This window comes from Rhodamnia argentea, chromosome 10 (assembly GCF_020921035.1).
Source record: "Rhodamnia argentea isolate NSW1041297 chromosome 10, ASM2092103v1, whole genome shotgun sequence".
Lineage (NCBI taxonomy): Eukaryota > Viridiplantae > Streptophyta > Magnoliopsida > Myrtales > Myrtaceae > Rhodamnia > Rhodamnia argentea.
The window spans coordinates 17,504,582-17,523,839 of record NC_063159.1 but is presented as its reverse complement, the minus strand read 5'-3'; the positions used below and the strand labels follow the sequence as shown (position 1 = coordinate 17,523,839).

Sequence of the window (19,258 nt, the reverse complement as noted above, 5' to 3'; positions counted from 1 at the left end):
AATTGAACCCACAAAGGGCATGGATTTTCGGCAAGCCCATTCATAAGGCTTAGCTGTAACATTCGATTTAATTTGAAGCCTAAATTTGTGCAATTTAGCCCTTTGAGGTTTAATTCTAATTATATTCTCAATCTCGGGTTTATTTTGCAAAAATTAGGAAATTTCAAAGCCCCCTAACTTTGCAATGATTTCGTCTATTTAAGTATCGTTATACCTAGGGTTAGAGGACGACAACAACAACTCAGAAATTCTCAAGAGAGGTATACAACCACAAAAGTGAGAGAGGGCTCGTGAAAAGGGGCAGCGACAGCGAAGGAGAAAAACAAAAGTCCATTGTCCAATTGAAGATTTTTCTTCATGTAACCTCCACTGACGTTCCACCCATGTGCAGATAACGCCAAAAGAAACACACGTTTTCCATGGTCTTCGTTTGCGGCACTGAAGACCCCGACTTCAGTACCCTGGCGAGCAAATTCGTGGCAACAAATTACACCGTCTGATCCCCCGATCTTGTCTTGTACTGTGGATGATTTGCAGCGAAGTACCGGTAATTCCAAGAAGCATCCGACGAAGCTGCTCTCTCCTTGATTGAGCCCCACGAGACGAATTGACACTGCCGTGCCTCCCCACGAAGTTACTGCACTTCATCGCTTTGACTGCACTGTTGCCACACCTTGAGCTATTGTGAGTCCCGCGGTCACCAGCAGGCATTGAGCCCGCAGACCCACCGGAGCTGCTCCTGCCACAGTGCGAGTCTCACATCCGAGAGCCGCTGGGTCCCACACCGCTAGCCATCTCGGTTCGAGCTGCCCATCCGCAAGTCACCTCGGTTCCGATCTGTTGGAGTTCGACTTGTAAACATTCAAGTTTAAACTATGTCTCTTATAATATCATAAGCACATGACCGAGTCCGTGTATCAATTATTGGAAGACGTACACAATGAGTTGATAACTCTTTTAGATCAGCATGAACGTGCAGTCTCCTTCCAAGTTGCATATATGGCATCAGCAATAGGACACAGAGAGGGAAAATCCAATGCATCGTACACTGTTTTAAGGTTATGGGGCCTCCTATATCAACGTGAATCATACGAACACGACAGAACTATTTGGCCGACGGAAGGTATACCAATTAGGATGCTCCATGCCCACTTTCCAAACCGAAAAGCTGTCAAAAAATTCCTAAAACTCTTTGCACTTTTGCCGACTCGATCCAAAACTTTTTCACGTTTTGCTTATTCAGTCTTATTGACCGGAAATCATTGAAGTGGATGCTGGTAAGCCTCTATGGCACGGTCGGCACTTACATGCATAACTTTAATAATATTTTAATATAAATTTTCAATTTTTTTTTTTTTTCTTCTTCTTTTTTTCCCTTTTTTCTTCTGGTTTGTTCTTCGGCGGCTAGCGAGGGCCACGGCACCTCGCCGACCACCGGCAAGGGTGGTGGCCATCGCCCGAACCTAGGCGAGGTCAAGGCGGCTAGTCGAGGCTAGCCTTGCCCGGATCTGGGTGAGGCAACCGTTACCCGCGGTCGTTGAGGAGTCGTGGTGCTCGCCGACCGCCGAAGAACAAACAAGAATAAAAATAAGAAAAGAGAAAAAAATAATAATTCAAAAGATATATTAAAACATCATTAAGAATTTTTCACGTCGGCACCGGTCGGGCCACGTAAAACTTCCGGCATACATGTCAGCAATTTTCGATCAATATGATTGAATAAAAAAAATGTAAAAAGGTTTAGGACTGAATCGTCAAACTTAAAATGTTTATAATTGAATTGGCTAAAAGTACAAAAGATTCATGATTTTTTTTTGGACAATTTCTCCATTCCAAACCATAATAAATACGCACCATTCTCACATCCTCGGAATTCATGAACGAGAAATTGCACTATAGAGGCGAGAGATAACAGCTCCTTACCGTGGATATGGTGAATGGAGAGAAGGGTAGCGAGCTGCTACAGGCTCAAGCTCACATATGGAACCACATATTCAATTTCATCAATTCTATGTGCTTGAAATGCGCCATTCAATTAGGCATCCCCGACACCATCCACCACCATGGCCAACCCATGACCCTGGACGCCTTAGTCTCTGCACTTCAAATTCCCCCCTCAAGAGCTCACGGCGTCGACCGCCTCATGCGCATTCTCGTCCGCTCCGGATTTTTTGAGCAAAAGAAGCTCGCGCCAGACCGTCGAGACGCCTACATGCTCAACCGCGTGTCCGAGCTCCTCCTTAAGGACAGCCCCTCGAGCGTTGCGCCATTCGCACTGGCCATGCTCGACCCTATTTTGGTGGACCCTTGGCACCGCTTGAGCGCATGGTTCCACGACTGTGACTACTCGACGCCGTTCGAAATGGTGCAAGGGATGTCGCTATGGGCATGTGCGGATAACGAGCCAAGGCTTAACCGCTTTTTCAATGAGGGCATGGCTAGCGACGCTCAACTGGTGAGTGGCGTGCTGGTTGACCAGTGCAGAGGGGTGTTCGACGGAATAACGTCCTTGGTCGACGTGGGAGGGGGGACCGGAACAATGGCTAATGCCGTAGCGAGTGCATTCCCGCATATCGAATGCACAAATTTCGATCTTCCACATGTGGTAGCCAATTTGGAACTGAGCAAGAATGTGAAATGTGTCGCCGGGGACATGTTTGAGGCGATGCCCCCCGGGGATGCAATCCTGTTGAAGGCAAGTGGTTAGCTTTCATCTTAGTTATCTTTGCACATAAACTTCACTCTTTGATAAGGTTTTGTTTGGAGAAAAATGGAAACCAAACGATTCAATATGCCTTCTCACCTTGCTGAGAGGTTCATTAAATTGAGGGAGATGCTAAATCATTTCCACTAAAATTTGGTTTCCTTAATTGAGGAGGATACTAAACCAATTGCAATTCGCAACCTTTATAATGAGGAAGAGAATACATCGGTTGCAATACTAGCTATTAACTTTTGCAAAGAGAATCTATAGCACACGTGATGTCGACTCGTTGTATCTGCACAGTGAGAGACTAATAGAACAATTGTGATGGAGATTTGCAGTCGATTCTCCATGACTGGAGCGACGAAGATGCTGTGAAGATACTTAAGCGATGCAGCGAGGCCATAACCAAAGGCAAGGGCGAGAAGAAGAAGGTGATAATAATTGACATGGTGGTAGAGAGCAGAGAAGGTGACAAGCAGATGAACAAAACCCAACTCTTCTTCGACATGTTGATGATGACCCTCGTCTCAGGAAGAGAGAGGAATGAGAGAGAATGGGCTAAGCTCTTTGTCGATGCTGGCTTCGGGGAGTACAAAATCACCCCAATACTAGGCTTGCGATCCCTCATCGAGGTTTACCCCTCCTCATGATCAAATGTCAATTGCCACTCCATGTGGGTAATGGTGAATTAGGATCGGATAAGTGAGGCTTCTCTGGCCATATACTATGGTAATTCACACATGCATCATTATGGCATAATAGATATGTATTGTGAGGTCTTTTTATAACCATGTTTCTGTTTGGTTTAAATACATACCACGCAACACTAATTAAAATCGTATCCCCATAAACATTCTTTCGTAATATTGTACTAGAGCAGAACCCATCAAATTCATTATCATCTCTATTCAAGTCAACATTGCCTTTACTCTTATTTTCTATTTTAACAATGTCTGACGCATTTTCGTCTTCTTCTTCTTCTTCTTCTTCTTCTGCTCTTTACTTATTGACTTTTATTGCCTTGAATCCTAATTTCCCATCACCTCTTCCCAACATTGTGCCTACTTCTGCCTCTTCTTCTCTCTTCCCTGCTGATCATACTCCTTTTGCTAAAATTACGGCCGTGCACTCGACCTCATCGTCTCCTGTTTTCCCAACATCATAAGTCTCGTCTCCATCAAGTTTGATGCAGACAATTATATACCATGGAAATTTGAGTTCGAGCCTATTTTAATCGGCAATGATATGTTAGACTAGTTTTTTCATTATTCAAGACGGATCCATACCTTTGTAGTTTGATCAATTCAACCCACATGTTTGAGATTTTCCAAGTTCATGACTTGCGCACATCTCCAAAGATTTGGCTCACTCTCGAATGACGCTTTACTAATAGCTACACGGCCAAGGAAATTGGATTAAAACTTGACTTTTAGGATTCCATCAAGAAATCCTTCCAATCCATATTTGAGTATTTTTGGCATCTATGAAGTTATACGGTGGACTCTTTCAGCGTAAACAATTGCTCTCTTCCCCACAAAGACTCTATGATTCAATCTCTGGCTCCTATCTGAGTACAATCCCTTTGTTATCATGGTTACCAAGGGCCCTACAATTCTTTCATTCGATAATAAATAATTAAATAAAATTAAAATATCACTAAAAGTTTGTTGGAGATATGATTTGATTGATAATTCGTGATATCGATTCTGATTATGGACTAAATGATTCAGTAAATCCGTGATTGATTTCGTAAAATGGGAAAATGTAATTGTGGTATATTTTCTCCTTGTATTTGTCTTTCTCGTTAGCATTATAAATAGACCAATGTAATTGTATAGATATCATATTAATACAATACATTTTCTTCGTCTTCTGTCATGGTATCGGAGCTTTCTTTCTTGTCTAGCTTCCGCAAAAAATCTCTGGATTGCCTTCGGTCAGTTTTCTAACTTGCTACAAATCATAACCTGCAAAACAAAGTTAGCACTTCGGGTAGGAATCCACTTTTTCATCAATGATACTGTGGAGAGCAATCAAAATTCAAGTCCAATGAAAATCGTGTTCCGAACATATCAGCGTTGGAGGGAGATCTCAATTCACCGCGAAACCAGATTTTGGATCAAACTGACCAGACTCAAGGGGAGCGGCCTTCCATCCAAAACCCTACCGGTTCTGTTCAATATCTCGGTGCGACCCAGTGACCACCAATCCACTGGTTTCCGGTTCAAGGGCAATGGACCGCTGGACTAAACCAATCGTGAATTTAGCACGATCTATCCGGAGAACAAATAGCTTTACTCTTTGTAGCTCAACCAAATGGAAGAGAGCCAGTTCCTCCTATTCTCGAGACCAACCCGAATAGTGGGACGGGCTGGTCGCCTCCTCCAACGGGTTTGGGGGAAATCCCTACCCAGGTTTTCAACCCGATTTCCTACCCTTTTCCATTCTAGCCACCAGTGGTTGGCCGGAACCTGGCAACCCACTCTATACATCACCGGCCGATAAACTGAAGTTGCAGCTTAGCAACCTAAAACTCATTGGACAAGAAAATTACATCACTTGGGCTTGAGATTTTAGGCGAGCCTTGGCCACAAAGGACAAAGATGGCTTCCTTGATGGAAATGTGCCCTTTTCGACTAAAGATTGACTACGACGACACTGGCGCAAATGCAACCAGCTCGTCTGCACCTGGATCAAGAATTGCTTGATTCCTGGGATCGAAGTTGGACACCCACCGACCGAAGACTCAGACGATTTGGGACAACATCCGCGAGATGTACGGTAAGCTTGACCGAGCTAAGCTATTCTCTCTTACGCAAGCGTTGTTGAAGTTGAAACAAGGAAACCAAACAGTCAACGTTTGCTTCAATCGTCTCTTGGCTTTGTGGAACGAGCTCGAGACGGCCGAAGAGCAACTCGAGGGACTCGATGAGACACTCCAGCAATTCCAAGCTATAAAATAGAGAGATAAGACGACTTGATTCTTACTAATCCTCAACGATAGGTATTCACTTTCCGATCACAAATCCTCGGATGGAACCCGTGCTACCACTTGGCCAAATCTACCAACTGGCCTTCCAAGAAAAAAGCCAAAGGCTAGCCATGACCGAACATGTACCAGTGGGTGAAGGCACCCTGGCTGCCTCCCTATCTAGCTCGGTTCTGGTTGAATTGACGAATGGAGGCTGTGGGGTTCCTTGAGCTTGACGAATGGCCACTGCAAGGGTGGAAAATGAAAGAAACCCTAGAGGGTTTCGCACGGATGGCTTAGATCAAAAGTTTAGATCAGCTGGTTATTATTCAACCATCAACACAATTGAATCGAACGGCTCTCATCAGGCCACGTCGGCGCTAGCTTACAAGTCATCCAACAGTCCACAGAGTGCCATGCCATCAGGGACATATAGTGGGCAAAATTCCAAACGCAAAGGTAATTTTTGTGAATGCTGCAAATACCCGCACCACATTGTTGATACATGCTAGAAACTGCATGAAAAGCCGAATGATAAAGGAAAAAAAGGAAAGAGAATTTTCTGCTTGCTAGGTTTTAGCACAAAGAATCGATGTGGCATATTAGATGATTACTCAAGACCAATAGTAGAATATCATGAAAGTTCTGAGTCAATTAAAGACCACTGACAAGCATGCGAGTTTTTCAAGTACTTTTCTTTTCATGATAAATTTAGTTTCAGTTGATGCATGGATAATTGATTCGAGTGCTAGTGACCTCATAATCTGCGACGAGCAATTATTTTCTTATGTTTGAAATTCTTTAGTGTCGATACGTCTTCCAAATGGGAGCATCATCTATGTTATCAAGATTGGCACTGTTCATCTCAATCCGAATATTGTCCTTAAAAATGTTCTATATATCCCAAACTTTGAATTCAACGTCCTATCCGTTTCAAAAGTTTGCGACGATAATTCTTATCATGCTGTATGCAATTCCGAAAATTGTATTTTTTCGGATCGTTTGGCTAGCAAACCGATAGGCTTGGGTAATGTTGCACAAGGTTTATATTTTTGGACTGGAGATTCTGATTTGTTGAATAAAGCATTTATTGTAATGCAACCTCCAGTAATGAAACTCTCATTTTCATCAATGTTTGGGTCTTAGTGCGTGTTTTCCTCATCCAAAATGGCCAATATGCCTCTTAGCAAAATAATCTCGGGCATTTTTTTCAATTAGTACATCTCAATCTAAAAGTGCTTTTTCTTTAATCCATATGGATATCTAGGGTCCTTACCATATTCCACATCGTTATGGATCCCTTTCTTCCTCACGACTGTCGATGATTATACTCACGCCACTTAGGTTTTCCTTATGTAATCCAAGAGTCAAACATTTTCTTATCTATCAAATTTTCTTTGTTTGATTAAAAATCAATTCGATAAGATTGTCCAGGGAATTCGTACAAACAATGGGTGCGAATTCTTCACTATGAATGCACATCTTTTTTATCCTCTCACGGGATAGTCCATGAAAACTCTTGGGCTTATACTCCCCAACAAAATGGTATTGTTGATCGCAAACATAGACATCTCTTAGAAGTGGTTCGAGCACTCAAATACCAAGCTTCAATTCCCGAAACTTATTGGGGAGATTATGTGGTCATGACAGCCTATTTGATTAATCACATGCTAACACAAATTCTTGACGGGTGAACTCCTTTTGGAGATGCTTTATGGAAAATAGCCAGGAATTGATCATCTTAGAGTTTTTGGCTATTTATGTTAGGTGACGATTGTTGGCCCTCGGTATAAAATAACTCCTCGTGCCACTCAATGTATTTTCATGGGATATCCTTCTCTACAAAAAGGATATTGTGTTATGGAAATTTCTATATGGAATTTCTTTATAAGCAGAGATGTGGTTTTCCACAAAGATATATTTCCATTTCGAGAGATGGCATCTTCATCTCAATAATCTAGCTCATCATCGGATCGTCGTCAATTTCTAGAGGAAGAAGACACACACACACACACACACAAATAGATATATATATATATATATATATAGATATATGGCTTCTCAATATATCCTCATTGTGCCAAAATTGAAAATATATCTTTGTGGGCCAAATCGTTTTGAGATGCTTTCCAAAAAACAACCATGGATTGATCATCTTAGAGTATTTGGGTGTTTATGTTATGTGACGGATGTTGGCCCTCGGTGTAAAATGACCCCTTGTGCCACTTAATGTATTTTCATGGGATATCATCCTCCACAATAACGATATTGTGTTATGGAAATTTCTACAAGGAATTTCTTTATAAGTAGAGATGTGGTTTTCCACAAAGATTTATTTCCATTTCGAGAGATGGCATCTTCATCTCAATAATCTAGCTTATCATCATATCTTTGTCAATTTCTATAAGAAGAAGACTTATCTACGGCTTCTCAATATATCCTTGTTGCGCTAGAATTATCTATGCCAGTAATGAGGGATTCTTTGCATCAAGAAGTTGAATAACCGGTGTTGCCACACGAGGACATTCGTTCACCTACTTCACTAGTCGCATCTCCACAATAGTTTACCCGTGAGGCCTCTACACGAGTTCCCGAATAGAAACATCTGAGTAATCTTGATGTTCTAAACGCCATGTTTGCCCTCCCACGTGGACAAAAGACTACACATGTCCTACACTATGTTCTTCAAGTACACAATATCGTGTATCCTCATTTGTCTCATTTAGTCGACTATCACCAGAACATATTTGTTGCATTAGTTGCATTTCCACGGAACATGGACCATCTTCCTATAATGAAGCAGCATGTGATCCTCGATGGCAAAATGCAATAGAGGCTGAACTCAATGCCCTCATGGAGAATCACATGTGGGATGTTGTTCCATTACCCCCAAAACGAAAGATGATTGACTACAAATGGATATACAAGATTAAATTCAAGGTAGATGGCTCCGTTTAAGGATATAAGGCTCGTTTGGTTGCTAAAGAATTCACACAACGAGAAGGTTTTGATTATCATGAGACTTTTTTCCCACCAAAGATGTAACCGTTTGCTCTTTTTTATCCATTATTGCCTTTCGCAATTGGCCACTGCATCAAATAGATGTTTACAATGCCTTTTTGCATGGGGATTTGGATGAAGAAAATTGTATGGAGCTTCCCCGGGGTTTACGAAGATAGGGGGAGTCTCAAGTATGTCATCACCGTAAATCCCTACATGGGCTTAAACAAGCTTCTAGGCAATGGTATGCCAAGTTCACTGCTACCCTAACAACTATAGGTTTTCAGCACTCCAAACATAATTACTCCCTCTTCACAAGGAATGAAGGTACTTCATCAATTTATTTACTAATATATGTTGATGATATACCTATCATGGGAACAATGACTTTGATGTTGAAAGATTCTAAAAATTTCTGCATTTTACTTTTCACATTAAGGATTTGAAACCTCCCAAACAAGGAAATTTGCCTTAGTCAACGAAAATTTATCTTGGAGATTGTTTTAGAAGCAAGATTTTCATGATGTAAACCAGCTATTATAGCGATCGGACAAAATGCAAAGTTGACGACGCATGAATATGATGCGGGTTCATCTATTGGAGATCCATTGCTTATAGATCCATCGGGATATCAACGACTTGTTGGAAAAGTAATATACCTCACCAAGATAAGAACTGAAATATGCTATGTAGTGTAGATACTCAGTCAATTCATTCATAAACGGAGACAGTCCCATATGAATGTAGCACTAAAGGTTGTTAAATATTTAAAGGGATGCCCAAGACTCAATATATTTTTGTCTCGTGATTGCAATAGGAAGATGACAGCCTCTTGCGATACTGATTATGATACTTGCCCGATGACCAAAAGATCCATCACTGGTTTTTGCATCAAATTGAAAAAATCATTGATCTCATGGAAGACTAAGAAACAGTCAACTGCTTCATTGTGGTTAGCCGAATCAAAGTACCGTGTCACGGCAAAAAATATCATCGAAATAGTCTAGATATGAGTTCTACTCTCGGATCTTTGGGTAGAAATCGATGGACCAAGCGAATTATTTTGTGACAATGTCGCAATACTCAAACTAGGACAAACCCAGTCTTTCTTGAAAGAACGAAGCATATTGAAGTTGCTTGTTATTTCACTCGAGACAAAATTCGAGAAGGGATTATTGTAACAATAGGAATTGGAACCGAAGAACAACATGCAAACATCTTTACCAAACCACTCTATCAAAGGCAACATATATACCTACTAAGCAAGCTAGGCGTCCTTGACATATATAGGCCACCAGCTTGAGGGGGAGTGTGGGAGATATTATTTGATAGATAATCCATGACATCGATTCTGATTACGGACTAATTGATTCAGTCAATACATGATTGATTTGGTAAAAATGATAAAATGCAATCGTGTATATTTTTCTCCTTGCATTTGTCTTTCTTGTTAGCATTATAAATAGACCAATGTTACAGTATAGAAATTAGATCAATACAATACATTGTCTTCATTTTCTATCAAAGTTCTTTACGTCAAAGCCAGCCGTGTCACGTAAGAAGGCCGATGTCCACAATAGCGATTTCCGACCAAAAATTGATTGAATAAGCTTAATTAGCAAAACATAACAAGGTTTATGACTTAATTGACAAAATTAAAATGTTTAAGATTAAATTGACAAAAGTGCAATATGTTTAATATATTTTGAAAAAAATTTCTCTTTCAAATATATCGATTATTATAACCCGAATATAACACTTCATTTGAAAGCTGCAAAGTTTCGTTTATATTTGCCTAACAAGTGTCTACGGGAGAATTTGTTCGTAAGATCCTTTTTCTCAATAAGGTATAAAGGATCTTGTCTGGCAATTAAGTTGGGTGAAAAGATAAGGACTTTGCTAGCATTAAATTTTTTTGGTTCTTGTAGAATAACAGTACATTGTGGATCACAAATTCTTCAAAGAGTAGACCCCACAATAATTTTTAATTATTTGTTATTATTTTTTGTAACTCACAACATGCTATCAATCTTAGTAGATAAAATACTATCACATAAGCATATTCCTCAAAGAATAACTTCCATAATAATCACATCTCGAGAGAAGTTCCGAAATATCTAGTAAAGCGCAAGAGATATAAGCATCATTGAAAATTCATGTGGTAAATATTTGTAACTTAAAAACAATCCTAATTTTGTTATTGTAAAAAGACATATGCGTGAGGAGGGAGCAGGATTCGCAACGTGCACACACACACAGCACACATGGTGGCTTATAAAATAGAATAGAATGGGACCAAACAAAAAAAAAAGGTATCCTACCTTTAACCTCATCGTCATTTCGCATCCTTTTCTATTTGATTTTTTATCGTAAAACCCAACATTAACTTTATATCTAAGGGCAAAATCCTATGAGCAAAAAGACTTCAATTACCTTTTTACGGATCGTGTTGCCTAAGTCTCTCAAATGCTATTTCCTTTCTAAGCCTGTCACTCAACAAACCCTAACATCTCCATATCGAGCAACCCCTACTATAGGCTTGGACCACCATCGGCAACAACGCCAGCACGACCATCACCGTTATCTCCTCCATCCTTACGTAAGGTGAGAGGGGGTAGGTGGTAGATGACTAATAATAGATTGGTCGTTGAAATGGCAGGCGGCAAGAGCAATGGCATCTGCAATGGATTAAGTTAGTATCAGGGTTTCTCCTTTTGAATTTATGACCCATGGGTAGGTGAATGATTTGGAACAAAGACTAGAGACATTGGGGGCAGCTTAGGCAACTTCATCAGTTCCACGTGCTTGAAATTGCACTATAGAGTTCATCATAAACGATTAGAGTGAATCGCAGAGGCGAGAGAAGTTCATTCTTGGGGTTCACGAACGAGAATTGCACAATAGACGTGAGAGATAATAGGCCTGGGCCATGGATTTGGTGAATGGAGAGGTGGGAAGCGAGCAACTACAAGCTCAAGCTCGCATATGAAACTGTTGGAACCAAAAACAATAGTGATGATTTTGTAAGTTTGGAACAAACGGGCAAATAAAGAATGGAAAGAGATATAATTGACATGCAAATGCTTTTGTTTAGGGGTGTCTACAAACCTGAACTTCACAATTTTTATAGAGATTGGTCACACAATGTCGGACGAAATTAAATGAGCAAACAAAAGAAAGTCCACAAAGCAATAAACTACACAAACAAAAAATTCAAATAAAACAAACGCCATAAATGCATTTGAAAGATAGTCATGGCCTTCTTTTTCTTCATTCTTCTTCAGTAGCTCTCCCTCATTAATTGTAAATAGTTCTTTTTGCCTCATTCCTATTCATGCAATAGTTCTTATTGATTGTGTTCCTATTCATGCAATAGTTTTTCTTGTCTTCGATCTTCTTCATGCGCTTACCACGAATCGAGGCTTTCTTAGAAGATAAACAACAATAATCCAGAACAATAACTAACGTGGTGAAATCTAATAATCAATTTTACATTATTGAAGAGGAACCACATCTTCAACTTTTATCATGGGGAAGAGCGAGAAAAGAAAGGTGATCATAATCAACATGGTTGGGGACAACATGAGCGATGATGACAAAGAGATGATCGAAACCCAACTCTTCTTTGACATGTTGATGGATAATGACCCTCCAACTTTTACATTTCATCATTAATTGACTTTAGTACGAAGATACAATTGTGTAATTTCGAACTTCCGTTACACATAAGTCTCGAAATGTGAGTACTTAACAATAGCAAAAGCACCTTTTGATAGTACTCGCCAAAGAAAATAGTAAGGATTGTTCATAATATTAGAGGCGAGACTGGTTTATGATGTAGATTTACGATGATAATTTGTAGTTGTAAACCTCATGCACGCATTTCATACTCAAGCATCCAATCAAATCTGCCACATCAATTCAATTAATTTTATGACTAATTTTTAGCATCGTTGACACTTAAATTTTGATGACCCACTTAATAATTTATTGCATTAAAAAATTAGGAATAAGCCCGACCTCTAAACCAAAACATCTCAATTGCATTGTTTGCGTTCTTCACTGTACATGGATGGTTAAAGTCTTTAAGACTAAATTGCATCGAGCATGTTGTCCGAATCGGATATGAACTCCATGGGTGACGGGTTTAGGTTGGCTAATGAGCGGGATGGGCCCAATTAAGTTGGAATTAAGTTGGAAAACCTAAGTGAAACAGCAGAGTCCTTACTCCACAGTTACAAAAGATGGAACAGAGTAAGTGACAGAGTAGAGAAGAATCTAATTCACCCACAACCTGCTTGGATCCCACCGACAGACCGAGCCTTAAAGATCAATATTGATGGTTCTTTTGATGTTGGAAGCAGAGGGGCGACTATTGCAGGTGTTCTTCGAGACAAATCTGGTGCGCTTCTTGGGGGATTTGCGAAAAAAATTCAAGCTTTATCGCGTCTTCAAGCGGAAGCAACAGCTCTGGTGGCAGCCTTGAAGTTCTTCAGATCTAGAAGCGGGGAAGAGATGTACTTGGAATCTGACCGCAAGATTGTGGTGGATGCAGTTCTGAAACGTGATCTTATATCGCGGGAGATTGAAGCGGTTGTACTGGAGGCCCAAGCCCATCTTCAAAGCTACACTGATCTTATTATAGCCTATTGCGGGAGATCCGCAAATCAAGTCGCCGACTGGATTTCCAAGGCCCTTCGTTTGAATTATCTTCCTGCTGTATGGTTATGTAAACACCCCCAAATCTTATGGGATCTATTATGTTGTGATGTCCCTGTGTTGGGCTCGTTTTCTTTGAACCCTAGTTTATGAATAAAGGAAACACACTCTTCCGACCAAAAAAAAAAAAATAGCTTTGCATGGTTTTAAGTTTTATAAATCTGCCAAATAGCTAAGTACCCCTGATGCACATCTTGCATTGCTCGGGTATTGCCCCGCCCCTCCATCACTGACCTGCACCAGCCTCGTTGGCAGCTTCCGCTATCATTAGCAAAGCTTCGTCCCCGCACTAGATCATCTCGGCGAGTCCAAGCGACACTGGTAATTTGTGTTGTTTCTGTCTAGCGCCAGCAGCCGGAGCTGTCCCTACCCCTCTCTCATCGCGAAGCGATCAACTTGTGCCCATCCTTACGTTCTTGCCTTGCCAGGGCAATTCATCCGCGGCTTGTTCACACCATTGTTGAGTTCCTGCCGCCAGTCACGCGCCCTACCGATTTTTCCCATCTGTCCGCCACGACATTATGTATTTTCCCAAACCAAAGTATATTGCCTAATTTGTAATTATTTTGATTCTAACTTTGATTTGTTTTGGGTACTTAGGCATATATGATTATGAGATTTCCTGTATTGAAAATCTCAATAATCTAGAATTCAGTATTCGAGTTGCTAGACGTTAACTCGGATTCTTGATTATTTTTTATTTCCTATATTGGGACGTGGTGGATATATGTATTATATGTATTTTTTTTTTTTGGTCGAACAATTATATGGGTTTTCATATTTGCATATTTTGATTTAGTACACTTTCCTATTTGAAAAAAAAATATACAAAAAGTTGCATTGGATTGCATCTAGGATAGATTAGTTTTCTACTTTAGAATTGCATGTTTAGAAACCATGTTAGTTAATAAGGTTAATAAGGAAATTATCTAATTTAGAAAGGGTTTAATATAAATTATTTCCTAAGTTTGGATTATGTAGTTACATATTTCAAATAGTTTCAATTTTAAAATTTAAAAGAAAACCACAAAAATAGCATGCATATATCATATAGGATCAGTTGAATAAATTCCCCGTCGTTACCATGTCATCGGTTGCCACGTCATTCTTTGCCCGTCATCCTTGTTGCCATGTCATCATTTGCCAAGGCATCGGTTGCCACGTCATTCTTGTCTCGTCATCCATGTTGCCATGTCATCATACTTTCAAGTCATAATTTCCATGTCACTCGGTGATTGCATGTTTAGATTTATATAAATTAGATTGCATGCCATGATATATTAGTTTATAATTTTGCACGCCAATAGAATTATGTCATGTTACATGTCATTAGTTAAATAATTCCTGCATGTCAAACTTACGTTAAAATTGCATGTAGTTTAACTTTCATAAATAAGGAAAAAACCCAAAATAGAATTAGTTCGCATGGCGTAAACATATATTGTAATGCTTTTTTAAGAGAATTAAAGTATTTCTAGTTTTTTTTGTCAAAAGCATTTCTAGGTTTTTTGTTGGTCGAAAAAGTATTTTTAGTTTTTTTTTTTTGGACGAATATTTCTTTTTTTTTTTTTGGTCGAAGTCGAATATTTCTAGTTTATTTATTAGTTATTTATGCTGTTGTTATTTAATATTTTTTTTTATTGTTTTTATTTTTATTTAAATAATAAGCAAAAGAGCGCCTACAAGATTAGCAGTCTCACAGCACGCATGAAGAGCCGACCCAGGCTGTCAAGAACTCCGCCTTCGTTTGGCAGAGACGACTGTGCCTGTGTCCCCGAAGAGTAACAAAACCGAGGGACGCAATTCTCGCGCTGCGTGTCATCTTCTTCTCACGCGAGGTGATCCCTCTTCTTTATTCGGCTGATCACTTTCTGTTCCCTGAATTGGGGCGTTCGACTATTTCTTGGAAATTAGAGCTTCGGATCGATACTGATGGGCGATTCAAGTCGTAGTTTCGGTGGTTCGTGTGTACCCTTTTTGTCCTGGAATCTCTCCGGTTTGATATCCGCAATTGAACATCAAAGATACTGTAAAGTTTCAATTTTTTGGTGCTTGATACCTCTGATTTCTTGTCGGGGAAGTTGTCGATTGGGACTAGGATTTCTGTGCATGGTTTTGCTTGCGCAAAGTTTTGTTTTTTCCCCCTCTTGCCCGAAGTGAAAGAGAATGCACATACTGATTTTGGATTTTCCCGTTTAACCCTATCATCAGATTAACTTCCACTTTGAGTTCGATGGTTGAGACTGACTGTTGTTTTTTTGGGGATTTTCGTTTTGTGTTATGATTAACGCAGTCGAACTTGACAAGATTCCAAAAAAAAAAAATAGAAACTTAATGAGATAGTGTTCTGGGCTTCTAGCCAAAGTCAACAAGTTGAGCCGGCCTTGCTTATTGGCAGTATGACTTTTCACTGGGAAGCGCATCAATGAAGTTGTTTCACATAAGCTTTACCCAGGTCTGATTGTATATGTGCACGTGTTGGAACTTTCGGGTGTTTAAGTTTTCTGTTGTTCTGGTGTTTCTGTACTTTATTTCTCAAGAAGAAGTTCCATTATGATGTAGAGAAGACAAGACATGGAATTTTGATAAGTTCTATCACATTGCATTCCATCCATTTTATAGGCTCTTCAGATACAGGCGAACAACCACTGGGCCGGGGCAAGAGGTCCAGTGTTCAAGTCCTGGAAATTGGCAAAGTGAGAGAGTGATAGTGTAGAGTAGAACATAGGATCGGACCGACAAAAAAAAAAACAAAAAGATAAAGGCAAACAGAAGGCTGTCAATCTTTTTACTTTTTATGTCAGACATCTTTCGTGTTTCTCAATGCTCATATCTTGTTATGGTTAACTTTTGTGATTTCAGGAGATGGATAGTGAGACTAAGATTAAATGTGAGGCAGCAACTCAGCAGCAGTTGTCAGAAAAGGCACGGAAGCTGATTGATGACATTCAAGAAATTATGAAAGAATTTCAATTGGCTTGGAAAAGGGGTCGGACTGGTGATACTAGTGTCATGGTGGAGCAAGTGCTTCAGTCGTTCAGTGATTTGAAGGCTGAGATTAATGCATCTTCCCCGGCATCTCCTATACCTGTTTGTATTTATTGTGTCATTTCTATGCTTTGACACTTACTGAATCAGTTGATTTGATGCTCATGTTTTGTTTTGGGGCAATGTTGAAATCATTGACACTGTTGTTAAAATAAATTATGTTGAGGTATAATATCCCTGTGGCTGTAATACGCCTACATTAAAATGGCTGCTTGTAAACTTCTTTTCCTCTGAATTTTCTTGTTTAGGTTGACAGCTTAGGATCATTCTCAGAGGACATACAGCGTATGCTGCAGCTTTATGACGAGCAAGGTGATGCAACCAGCACATTGGTTGAATTGGCAGGTTTGGAGCCTGAACCTGACACTCAAAGCTTTCAAACAGCAAATTTTACAGCAGCTCAGGAGGTTCTCTCTCTCTCTCTCTCTCTCTCTCTCTCTCTCTCTCTCTCTCTCTCTCTCTCTTTCTCTCTCTCTCTCTCTCTCTCTGATTGATCGAATCCAAATTTGTTATGTCAGATAGATAGCTCGGTGATGCACCCTTTCCTTGTCACTTCATACAAGGTGGCCTTTTCTTATGGCAATGAATATGGGAAAGAAATTACTAAAAATTGTTGCCTTGGAATCCAAAAGATAAACCAAATGCGAATTAATCTGAATTTGCAGGTGTAGATAATTAGAGAATGCTGCTTTGGACTACATGTTCTTTAGGTTGCAAAAAGAGGATTGGTACTTCTTCCAAGTATAGTATTGATCTGCTATCCACATTGTTAAATGCGGACAAACTTTGTTGTTTCGACTATATTCGTCCAGGTCACCAGTTTCATTGAAAGTCTAATAGCTGCTCGGTATGATTAGCAATGTATGGATTTCTCAACACCTATTCCTGAGAACTGGTCTAAATTTGGAGTTGCACAGTTTGTCCACATGGGCACATGCAAGCATATGCAAATGCACAAATTAAGTCTTGAAAAGTCCTAGTCATTAGAAGCTTGAAATATCTGAGTTATGCTTGCTAAGTTGAGTTCTGCAGGGATGAGATTTATGCATTTTTAAATCTCGGAGGCTTTCGTACTTTTTCTTCTAGTGATGATTCTTTTATTGTGGTTTATGTGATTTTGAAGCAACCACTGTGCAGTATGCAGATAACTTAGACTGTACTAGTTTATCTCTGGTTCTGTCATTACAACTGTGCTTTTATGTTGGGTCTTTTTTCAGGCTGATTTTGTGAACTTTGAGCAGCAAGTACCTGGTTCTCAAGAATTCTATCAATGTGGAATCAATTTAGGCATGCATCATACAGACGTTAATGACTCAGATCTGTCTGCTCAGTTCGATTTTCTCAATTTTGATTTCCATCAAGATAATGACCATGGGCATTTTGGGGAGGCAAACGATGCCAAACAAATAGGACGTGATGTTGGTGCTAACATTTTGCCTCTCGTCAATCCTCCACCATCTGCTTTTTTGGGCCCGAAATGTGCTCTTTGGGATTGTCAGAGGCCTGCTCAAGGTTCTGAGTGGTGTCTGGATTACTGCAGTACAATGCATGCCGATCTGGCTCTCAGTGAAGGCAGCCCTGGTATGAAACCTGTACTGCGCCCTGGAGGAATTGGGTTGAAGGATGATAGGCTACTTTCCTCTCTTGTTGCAAAGATGCAGGGAAAAAATGTGGGAATTCCTGAATGTCATGGTGCTGCCATTGAAAAATCGCCATGGAATGCCTCTAGTGAGTCATATTCTCTCTCTCTCTCTCTCTCTCTCTCTCTCTATCTCTCTGTTCTGGGTTGTTTAGTCACACGAATAACTTGTGAGCTGATTATATTCACTACCAATCTGAGCCACTTCCAACCTTGCAGAGCTATTTGACCTCTCCCTTCTGGGGGGAGAAAACATTCGGGAATGGCTCTTCTTCGATAAGCCAAGGAGGGCATTTGAAAGCGGAAACAGAAAGCAGAGGTCATTGTCAGATTATAGCGGACGTGGTTGGCACGAATCAAGGAAGCTGTTGATGAAAGAACTTGGGGGACGCAAGAGGTCCTATTACATGGACCCCCAACCTCCAGGGTCTTTTGAATGGCACTTGTTTGAGTATGAGATCATCTCGTCCGACTGTTGTGCATTATACAAGTTAGAGCTCAAGCTCGTCAGCGTAAAGAAGAGTCCTAAGGGAAAGAGCGCGAATGACTCAGTGGTTGATCTCCAGAAGCAGATGGGAAGGCTCACTGCTGATGTTTCCCCAGATACTAAACTTCCAGTGAAGGGCAGGACGAAAGCCGATCTGAAGGCTGATTCTGAATGCTGAAGATAGTATGATGATACTCAAAACATTGTTGCTGCCATCATTCACTATACATGTAGATAATCTTGAATGGGTATTGAAGTCCAGTTCTTTCTGTTGCTAAAGGATACAATTCTGACACAGGTCATCGAGTAGTATTGGCTTTAGAAAAGTAGAATGTGACTGACAGCACCATCTCTGATGCATACAGGACCTGTAAGATTTATGAGAAAATAAATCTGAGAATTCCTTTTTGCACTTCTTATTCGAAGGATGTGTGCCTCTATGGACGTTTATACGCCCTAGTGATTGCTGAGTTCTTTATGGGGTCCTTCAATATCAGCTCATAAGAGTGCCACATCCGTGGTCAAAATGTTCGACTTGAGTCATGTTCAAAGAAATCAAGGGGAGGTTGCCAATACCGATAGCCCATTCTCATTTCTTTTACATATATATATAAAAAAAAAAACATTACCTCAAAGTGCCATCCATGAATATGATCATACTTCCCTCCCATTTCATTCAAGTCCCAT

General features: G+C 40.1%; 2 protein-coding genes across 7 annotated transcripts; both read left to right on the top strand.

Annotated features, from left to right (window-relative positions):
- The first annotated feature begins 1,863 nt into the window (after positions 1-1,863).
- Positions 1,864-3,445, top strand: LOC115732639 (probable O-methyltransferase 3). Its single transcript, XM_030663327.2, has 2 exons — positions 1,864-2,695; positions 3,046-3,445. The coding sequence occupies exons 1-2, from the start codon at positions 1,931-1,933 to the stop codon at positions 3,355-3,357; spliced, it is 1,077 nt and encodes a 358-aa protein (XP_030519187.2). The 5' UTR covers positions 1,864-1,930; the 3' UTR covers positions 3,358-3,445.
- An 11,639-nt stretch (positions 3,446-15,084) lies between these two features.
- On the top strand, positions 15,085-19,056 carry LOC115729332 (transcription factor VOZ1-like). 6 transcript variants are annotated; one of them, XM_030659874.2, is made up of 6 exons: positions 15,093-15,235; positions 16,020-16,172; positions 16,260-16,487; positions 16,694-16,852; positions 17,663-18,173; positions 18,304-19,056. In XM_030659874.2, the coding sequence occupies exons 3-6, from the start codon at positions 16,263-16,265 to the stop codon at positions 18,747-18,749; spliced, it is 1,341 nt and encodes a 446-aa protein (XP_030515734.1). In that variant the 5' UTR covers positions 15,093-15,235; positions 16,020-16,172; positions 16,260-16,262; the 3' UTR covers positions 18,750-19,056. The 6 variants fall into 6 exon arrangements, with proteins under 6 accessions (XP_048127029.1, XP_048127026.1, XP_030515734.1 ...); XM_048271072.1 differs by lacking the exon at positions 16,020-16,172 and having other exon boundaries at positions 15,085-15,235; positions 16,258-16,322; XM_048271069.1 differs by lacking the exon at positions 16,020-16,172 and having other exon boundaries at positions 15,086-15,235; positions 16,258-16,487.
- The last annotated feature ends 202 nt before the right edge of the window (positions 19,057-19,258 follow it).